The 10,214-nt window shown below is 25.5% G+C and overlaps 1 protein-coding gene across 1 annotated transcript; it reads right to left on the bottom strand.

Annotated features, from left to right (window-relative positions):
• Nucleotides 1–3,178: 3,178 nt before the first annotated feature.
• LOC135926814 (uncharacterized) lies at nt 3,179–4,528 on the bottom strand. Its single transcript, XM_065462745.1, has 6 exons — nt 4,254–4,528; nt 4,029–4,094; nt 3,924–3,983; nt 3,685–3,886; nt 3,309–3,640; nt 3,179–3,186 (listed from the first exon to the last, which is right to left on the bottom strand). Exons 2-6 carry the CDS (start codon nt 4,057–4,059, stop codon nt 3,179–3,181), a joined length of 633 nt encoding a protein of 210 aa, XP_065318817.1. The 5' UTR covers nt 4,060–4,094; nt 4,254–4,528.
• Between the last annotated feature and the right edge of the window lie 5,686 nt (nt 4,529–10,214).

The following is a 10,214-nucleotide window of genomic DNA, read 5'->3' as shown; positions in this document are numbered from 1 at the left end:
TTGACTTCATAATTTAGTTATAGTTGATGGCATAGAAAAATGATTAACATTCTGATAAAAAAAATTAGAGAAATAATTTCAGCCTTTAGAGATCGAGTTGATTTAAAATGTGAAATTAGGTTGAGTTTCATAAATGTCTGCAACCAATTTACAAGGTAGGCCATATTTTGGATATTGATGATTCTGATCCATACCTTGATGAACATTTTGATATCTCTGGTGATGCTGATAATATACAACAGATCTAATTAATGCGAAAACTTTATAATTAATTGCCCAATCCTCAGCATATTCATTATGCTAGAAGGTATCCATATAGTAAACAAGATTGTTTTAAATAATGTTCCAAATAAAATAGAAAAATAATCCTTAATACTTTTAAATATAGAATGAGGTTTAAAAACGAACTTTACATGATAGAAGTACATTAACAAAATAAATTTGATCCTCAGATATCATTTCCCTCAAAGAAAATATGCAAAAAATGCTTGGGTTTCCAATTTCCAAACTTCAAGTAATTTATATTATATTTTAAACATGAGATATTAGCGAGACACTACTTGATCCGAGATTTCAAAATCTTTAAATTATTTAAATTCGAATTCTACAACACCATTTCAATTTTTAATTAGACATTTAAAACTTTTAGTCCATGATAGAAATGAACAAAGTGAGATTCAAATTGATAATAGACAAACATCCAGTTCATATGAAGCTAAAATAATTCGTAAAAGTTTTTTTTCAAGCAATGATTATAACAACATTAGTGATATAAAACAAGAATGTCATCCTTGCTCAATCAACATAGTATACCAGAAGAGGATGTACTAACTTTTTGGAGGAAAAAGCTACTGGTACTTTATAAGCTTGCTAATTTAGATAGGAAGGTTCTTTGTATACCTGCCACCAGTACACCCAGCGAAAGAATTTTTTCCATCGCGGGTTTAATACTTAATTCAAAAGGGACTTGTTTATGTCCCACGAATCTTGATAATACTATTTATTCATGAAACTTGTAATTTTACTAAATTTGATTTCTAATTGAATTTCTTACTTTATATTTTGCTTGCGTTTCAAATTTATATTCTAATTTGTTTTATATAGAATATGACTGATCTGAGTTAAAGTGCAATTACTTACTTTTTTACTGAGAAGGAGAAAATACATAAATTTAAATAGGAGTGAAACAGGAAATAATTTAAGAAATGAATTAATATTAAAAATGTTTTAGAACTAAGAGCGCTCAAATATATTATAAGAAAATTAGCGGCGCGCCGTCGAGCACCGATAAAAATTTTTTAAAAAGACCGCAGTGTCAATTAAGGCTTCGGTGCACAAGTCTAACAATAATATTTGAATTTTTTAAATTGTAAAGAAATGGTCTGTTATATTAATCAAATGAAAAGTATTTAAATTAAATGATTAGTATAAAAATAATTTTGTAGGAATAGTAAATTTTAAAATTTATAATAGAAGATGACATCTTTCATAATTTTATAGTGTTGAGATTTTAAAAAGATAAATTAGTAGCATATTTATTTCTGATATAAATGTTGTAATATTTTAATGAAAAATGTCTTATTTAAATTAGAAGAATTATTATGATATTATTTAATTTTATCGACTATGTAAATTTTTTATAACAATTTACATTCCTTTTATATCGGGAATAATTTTTATATTATAAAACTACATAAAATATTTAAAAAAATATACCTCATTCTATAAAAACGGAGGTGGGACTACAGGTTCCCTAAAAACATGAATAATTGTAATTAATAATAATTTATATATTTTGTTTAAAAAAATAATATTCTTTAGGTTCTGATGTAAGGGCTCTTATTTTGCAATCTATATTTTTTAAAAATTTTAAAGTTCCACTTGTCCAAGGGAAGAGATATTGGTAAAAAAATATAATTTGTTAATTTGGAATATTTAATTGATTTTTTTACTCTATATCAACCGGGTCAGAATTTAAATTTTTTGGAAATGAAAATAGGCACGTGAAGTCCCAAATTAAGGATTTCTTTAAAGACCAAGGCACAAATTAAGCCAGGTCATAGGCGTAGCCAGGATTTTCCTAGGGGGGAGGATTAAAAAATTACTGCCCCCCCCCCAGACCCCATTTGGGCGGGCCTTCGGCCCGCTTTTGCCCGGCCTTAGGCCGGGTTACTTAGTCTATATATAGTTATAAAATATTTTTACAAGATAGGGGGTTAATTATAATAAAAAATAAGCCTGGAACAAATATGAAATATATTTTTATTAGTTTATATAAAATAGAATAAATTACTTGTATATACATTAATATAAAAGCATGGTAATAATTTATTCCAAACAAGTATAAGAAATTTATATTGATAAAAATTTATCTAACTCACGTATGATGCTGATATCAATTGTGGCTAATCTATTTAATTCTTGCTTGCTAAACAAGTACAACTATATTTCAGAATATGATTTTAAGAAACTCTGTATCATGATAAACAGAATTCCATCTAATTATTCTCGCTATTACATCTTGTTTAAGGGTGTTTGCTATTAGCTGTAGATTGTTTGAAATAATGTACTATTTTTTTACACCATTTATATTTTTGGCTATTTCAGTTAAACAATTGTCAAAAATATAATGCATAATATTATTTAGTATATGGCATATACATGCAAGCATGTCGTCAACTTTGAATGCACTTATAAGATTTGCGCCGTTTAGAGACCTTCATGGGCCTAGATTTTAGGACCAAACTCGGCCCAGGCCCATCGTAAAAAAAAATTTTAAGCCCAGGCCCTTGTAATGTTTTAAAAATACTCCATTTTTTTATATACTCCAATATTTAGTGATATTGACGTTTATGTCTGACGTGCATATATTAAATATTACATTTTTAGTGATATTGACGTTTATGACTGACATATAAATATTAAATATAATAAATTTAGTGAATTGGCATTTATAACTGACATATGAATAATAAATATTATTTTTTCTATGTCCTATGATATTTAAGGCAATTTTGCCTTATTCTCTTTAGAAATTATTAAATTTAATATTAAGTGTTAAAAATTTATATATTTATTTAAGGTTTAATTCGAAAATATCAAAGATTAACATATAAATCTTGCACTATCTATTATCACGTTACTGCTCAAAGTTAGAAACAATTTTCAGAATAATTTATTAAAATCCTTTATTTAATTTGTAAATATAAAGATCAAAAAAATCAATTAATTATATATGCGATATAAATAATATATGCTATATGCGATATAAATAATATATGCGATATAAATATTAATTATAATTATGCGATCAAAATGTTCGCTATGATTTATTAAATAAATATTTACATTAAATTTTTTAATATTACTTAATTTTTTAATGGGCATATAGTATGCCCATTTATAAATAGTATGTATTAAAATATTTGTCTGGAGCATAGTTGCCATTGCAACTATCTCCACCTCTGTACCATAAACGGCATTTTGAGCCATGCCCGTCCTCTCCAGGTACGCGTCAACAGGTTCTCCCAGAAACCCCCCCATCTGCTCTGCCATGTCTTTACTTTTCATAAAGCGCACACATTCCGATCTCAGGAAGTGATCTTGGCATTCATCCTCGCAAATTTCTTTGCTTATACATCTATAATAATGATTAACAATTTAATTTATTTTATTTATCCATACCTGAAAAGACAATTACCATCGCCAATTATCCTTTCAGTGGAAAAATTTTCACTCATGATGCCATTTTTAAATTTGGGATATCTTTTCTTGATATCCCAATTATAGCGAAGTGAGTGGTATATTTTCCAATTCCTATTTGTAGGAATAAAAAGATTTTTGACATCTTTTTTAGAAACCACTGTCTCTAATATAATTTCATCATCTATATGTATAAATCTACTAATTATGCAAATTTATACCGTTCCTATTGAGCTTGTCTACTTCGCCATCTACAATCTTCAAGTTGGAAGGCGGGGCACCTATTAAATTAAAAAATTAATTTTATCAAATCTTAAAAATGTTACCAAAAGGTCGAATGTCATCAGGCTCTAGCATTTTCGATGCTTTTTCTGGTGTCTTAACTCCATCATCTAAAAAAATATGTATATTATTATGATTCATATATTATGGCATTTATGAATACCTTTATTAATAGTCCCTAATAAAACATGAATTTGTTAAATATTGGAAGTATTTGTGTAAATAAAATTTGTTTTTATATTATTTTAAACATAATCTAAATATTTTACCTATCAGCCAATTTTTTGTGAGTCTTGGTGATACCAAAATGGGCAGCAAGTGATGTAGCTTCAATATTGGTATCACAACCACCGTGGACTGTTTTTATAAGCTCCTTTCTTTTTATAGAGTCGATAATTACTTCACCATTGTGGGAATGGTGAAATAATTTACCATTGAGCATTTTATATCTAGCGGCTTTGACACGGAAATTTTTTTTTCTCCATGGTTGCCAGCTAAATATAGTGGATACTTCTTGTGTAAAATGAAGTTTTTTATTTCTTCAAAATCTTTTATATTTAAAAATATGAAATAAAAAATAAATTTAAAGAAATAAATATTATATATAAAAATAAGAAATAAATAATATATTTAAAAATAATAAATAAATAATATATTTAAAAATAAGAAATAATATAATTAAAAATAAGAAATAAATACTTGTTTCTAAATCTAATGTCATTTGCAAATACAGGAAATACAACTAAAAATTATCTTAAATATAGAAATAAATAATAAATTTTCTTAAAAATATAGAAATAAATAATAAGTTATGTGATACGTGATATATTGCGGATACAACAGAGCTACGCTAGGTTTTCCTCAAAAAAACCATCAAACTGGAAAATTAATTTGGGGGAAGAAAATGAGGAGTCCTTCACACGTTTGTGGGCAAGCCGCACGTACTTGTACGCACAACAGTTCGAAAACTGTTGTTTAAACGTCTATAAGCTAATAACAAAAGAAGTTGGACAAAACAAAAGCCTATACCCGAGAATTACAAGATAATTTAATTATTTTAAGGGTGGGAGGTGGCTGATTTTAAGCTTAAAATCTACTATAGATATTTTGATTAATATTTTCATATCAATTGCAAAATAACCTAAAAGAGAAAAAGAAATTAAGTATATATTATTTAACTTCTTGTGAATATTTCAATTTGGTTAATATGGTTATAACATAATGTAATGTTAAAATACCTAATTATAAAACAATATATATAGAATAAAAAAAAATTGATAAAAAGATTTTAATAATATTTTAAATCTTTAATAAAAAGTTTTAATGAACAAATCTTAATAATATTTGGAGCCTTTAAAATTCAAAAAATATAAATGTAGTTTGGCAACTAAGAGTTATTTAAAACACTTGTGTACCTTTTAATGATGAAATAATGGGTTGCTTGTAAGTTGTAGCAAAAGTATAATGTCAAAAAGGTAACAAGAAAATAAACTAATGTAAAATTAATAAAAAAATGGAGAGCTTGGTTTAATTATTAAAAAACAACTAAAAAATAAAATAAGGGGAATAAATTAGTAAAATAGTATCTGGGAGATAATATATTATTCTTAATAAGCATCTTGGTAAAAGGGGAATTGAGGGTGAAAGTAACAAGGGAATAGATAAATCAAGGCTTAAAGGTATAAAGCCCAACCAAAAATGACTAATTAAACAAACAGATATGTAATACATTTTAGAGTTATATGTTAAAGTTTAAGGTCCAGTAGAGAGTTTAAGTTTAAGGGATGCAGACAAAAACTAGTCACAAACTTAATTCTAACCAATCAGGATATTGATAACTAATATTAAGATAGGAATTTGCTGTTTTGATAATTGAGTTTGAAATGTTTAACCATGAGTCATTATTGTTGATTTGATTCAAATTATGTAGAAAATTATTTGCTGGGGTTGGTAAATTAAGATTAGAGATATTCTATTTTTTAAGGATTATAGGAGTATATTTGTTTGATTTATTGAGATTATGTAAAAATAAAGGTTTAATGAATAAAGAGATACAGATTGGTCTATTATCTGATAAAAAATCAATTTCATTTAAAATGTTAAAATTTTTAACATAAGAGCTCATTTTTATACTTGTGATGAAATAATCTATCTGGCTTTTATATGGAGAATTGGGTTTGAAGTATGAGTGATATTTATTGTTTCTTTGTTTATAAAAAGAGTTGATTATTTAAAGTAGCAAAACAATAAGAGAATTAGTGATTTCATTACATAATTTCATGTTAAGGTCCCAATGATGATAAAGTGATTTTTATTGATATCTATAAAATATAAAAGATTAAATAAAAAATTAAATAGGCCTGTTTTCCATTCAAATAAAGATATGGCATTCCATTATTTCTCGGAGATGGCATTTTAAAGGCAAATATTTTAAATGTATCTACTGAAGAAAATATATAAAACGATTTAACATCAGCCATTTTCCCGCAGACGATTTTTTCATCTGGTACCAAGCATCATTAACCTAAAAAATTTGACGGGAAATTCAAAAAAATCGCCTCAGCATCATCAGCTCCAGAATAATGTTTCTTGATTGACATGAGTACTTTTTCAAAAAAAGATCATTATAAAAATTACATTGATCTAAATATACTCTGATATGTAAATACATTATAATCGAACAATATGATCTGAAAATACTCCACAAATAAGCTTAAAGGAGTATATAAAAAAATGGAGTATTTTTAAAACGTTACACTTCTTTCTTCAATAACCCTTCCAATAGTACTGAAATTCCGTTCACTGGAAACATTAGATGCTGGAATTGCATGAATTTTTTTTGGCTAATCTTGCTAATTTTGGCACGATTTTTTCATGCTTCTTCCACCAATCTAGGATGCAGTCATCATAGTTGATATCCTCTTCATTTATCATCAGCATCCGTTTCATTATGAAGTATTGTATCATCCTCCCATGAAGACATATCCAATAATGAGGATGAAGCTCAAAATATTATATAGCTAAAAAGATTTATAAAGAATAAATTACTGGTAGCTCTAGTAATCCTCGAAGTAGGAATAGGAACATACACATGCACTTCATCCAGATCTGAAGTATCTAAAAATATTATATAGATAAAGATATTTATAAAATATATGTTACTTGAAGCTCTAGGGATATTTGCTTCATCTAGATCATATATAGGAATTGGATGATGATCTGAATAATCAATCATTAAGGCCCTTGTACTATTTTTTACTTCAAGTGCTTCTTCCAAAGTAAGCATTTTTAACTGGCGGAATTTAGGATTTAAAAATGTAGCGATTTTGTGCAAAATATCTATTTGGAATTTCGATATTAAAAATTCCTTTGCTCTTAATTTTAACTTTCTAATTTCACTATCATTTTGTTACGCTTCGTATAAAATATCAGACACTGGTAACTTTTCCAATGTTTTATAAATTAATAAAACTTTAAATAATGTAGGACTTCTATCTCCCTCCAGCTCCTTGGTTGCCTGATCATATGGGGTCAACATGTCTATTAATGATTTCAACCCATTTTTTATCAATAGAATTAAGCTTATCCTCCATATTTCTTTTCTGTAAACAATCTAAAATTTCTTCATATTGTTCATAAATACTTTACATTTTTAATTTCGAATTCCACCTTGTTAAGATATCTTGGTAAACAGTCTTTGATAAACTCTTATTTAATCCACTTTGCTTAAAAAATCTTGTTAGTGATTTACATTGAAGAATAAGGTTATATAATAAGAGTATAGATATTTGCATATATTTTGGAGAAAAAGTTTTTCTTAGAATAGTGTTAATGAGATGAGCAGAACAGTTTAACCGTTTATATGGTTCTAAAGCCTTTATCAAATTGCTACCTTGATCAGTGATGAATATGATTTTATAAAATGTATCAGAAGCATATCCAAGTTTAGCAAAATTAGAAACAAGTTCTTTGTGTATATTTTCACTTGTTTTATTATCTTCTAAAAAAGAGAAGTTAACAAAACACGTTTTATTAATTTCCATTTAATTATGTAGTGAAGAGTTAATGTTATATATGTGTACTTTTTGAAGTCATCTGTGTATAAATCAGTTGTTGCACTACAAAAAGAATTTATTAAAGCATTTTGTACTTCTGGGAATATTTTTTTGTGCAAATTTTGAGAAATATCATTCATATGCCTTGATATAGTTATAAGACTTGGCTATATTTTCAACATCAATCAAACCCTTCTTTGAACCAACTTCAATAAAATATTGTGCTAAATGTTTAAAGCCTTTACCAGCTATACATTCAAATGGGCGAATATCCACAGCACAAAATTTTACACATCCATTGATAACTTCCTTTTTTTCATTTGTATATGATGTTTTATCATTTTTAATTGGATAAAAAGAAGATAATTTAATTATAGGATTTGGTTTACATGTCTTGATAAATGGGATGATCCTACTTTATTTGAATATGAAAGTATGTCTTGGCATCTTTTACATTGGACATATCCGATTTTATTATTATGATTGTCTATTATTATACTAAAAGAATCCCAGACCTTGCTCTTCAATGAGTTGTTTGCTAATAATTTGTATTCTTGAGAATGTAATTTTTTAACTATTTCTTGATTTTTATTCATTATATCTAAAAAAAATATTAAAATACTACAATTTATTACAAAGGAAAAAGTCATATAATACCCATCCCATATATAAAAAAAACATAAAAAAATAAATTAGTTCAGAAAAAAGAGTATGTTATGTAATTTTTCTCAAAATATAAATAATATTTATTACCTATATTAGCTATACACTCTAAACCAGTTGTGTTGAATTCGGTACGAAACAGCGAAAACCAAAAGCGAAAAATAAAAAATGTTCCCATTTATGTATGACTCCACTAAAAAAGTCATAAATTTAAATAATATATATATTGTTAAAATATTAATAATAATGCTATTATCTTATATATTTTGATATATTAAATATTTATTATATTTTTAATTAAATATATTATGATTAATATTAATTTTTTAAAGATATTATAAAAATGATTTATATAAAATTATTTAATCTAGAGCAATAAATATGTAATAATTTTTTTTCAAAATTATTACCTAATGTGCCTAATATAAAATATATTTATGTAGAACAATATTCAATATTTTTATCATAGCATAGACCATTTATAATACAATAATATTGCTAAATATCTACCAAAATTATACATAGCATACAGTAATTAATTTTCAAATATATATCTCCTTTTGTATATATCCCCTTTTGTATTTAATATTTTGGTATAAATTATATGTCATTGATTGCATATAGATTCCTTCAAAAGTCAGGATAATCTGATCATTTTTGTTGTACTTCTAAATATGGTTTAATAAGTTCCATTGATATTTTATATATATAATTACTTCTTAAAATGGATATTTTTATGTTTGCTATATCATGTGAATTAATTGATATTATGTTTAGAAGTGTGTAAGACCTGCTTAAAATTGTATCATTTTTTGTCATTCAATACACCATATCTAACCTACCTTTAGTCATATTATAAAATATTATAATTTCAGGATTTCTTGTATCATTTGTATCAACATTTTTATTATGGTATATGAAAAATGATATTACATTATAAATTTTATTATACTTACTTTCAGAATATGTGAAAATCAGAATAAATGATAAAAATAATCACCAGAGTATTGAAGGGTTAATGGATAATTTTCTAATCTTTTTAAATTTAATTTAAAAGCATGCCAAGCACTTTCTATCTTATAAAAATTTACTCATTTTAAATGAAGGGTTTTTTAATTATTTATATTTTAAATAATAACTCATTTACATTCACAATTTATCTTAACTATTTATACTTTCCATAGAAGGATATCATTTATATTTGCACTGGATAATATATAATATTATAATAACTCAACCATATAGAAACAGAATAAATACTTTATTAAAAATTCATATAAAATATACATCTCAACAATATTTATAAATAATATGTAAATTAAAAGTGAATGGAATATTTACATTGTAATTGTATGGATTTATTTGATTAATTGTTTAAAGGAATATTATACATTATTTACAATTTTCAATTAAACTTGCATCTAAATTTATGTACCTTTTGATTTGCAAGATATATCATGTTTCATACTTATGATTTTTTATGGTGTATATATTCATAACCTTTATAGTTTA

The sequence above is a fragment of the Gordionus sp. m RMFG-2023 genome, chromosome 3 (assembly GCF_954871325.1).
Source record: "Gordionus sp. m RMFG-2023 chromosome 3, tfGorSpeb1-WG-v2, whole genome shotgun sequence".
Classification (NCBI taxonomy): domain Eukaryota; kingdom Metazoa; phylum Nematomorpha; class Gordioida; order Chordodea; family Parachordodidae; genus Gordionus; species Gordionus sp. m RMFG-2023.
This window is presented reverse-complemented; position numbering and strand designations above follow the sequence as displayed.

Bases quoted from the DNA above. Each gene is read 5' to 3' on its own strand.
- LOC135926814 (XM_065462745.1), bottom strand. From the start codon at position 4,059: ATGCTAGAGCCTGATGACATTCGACCTTTTG. The intron at 3,887-3,923 runs GTATAAATTTGC...TTATACATATAG, and splicing joins AGACAAGCTCAATAGGAACG to ATGATGAAATTATATTAGAG. The intron at 3,641-3,684 runs GTATGGATAAAT...TCATTATTATAG, and splicing joins GATGGTAATTGTCTTTTCAG to ATGTATAAGCAAAGAAATTT.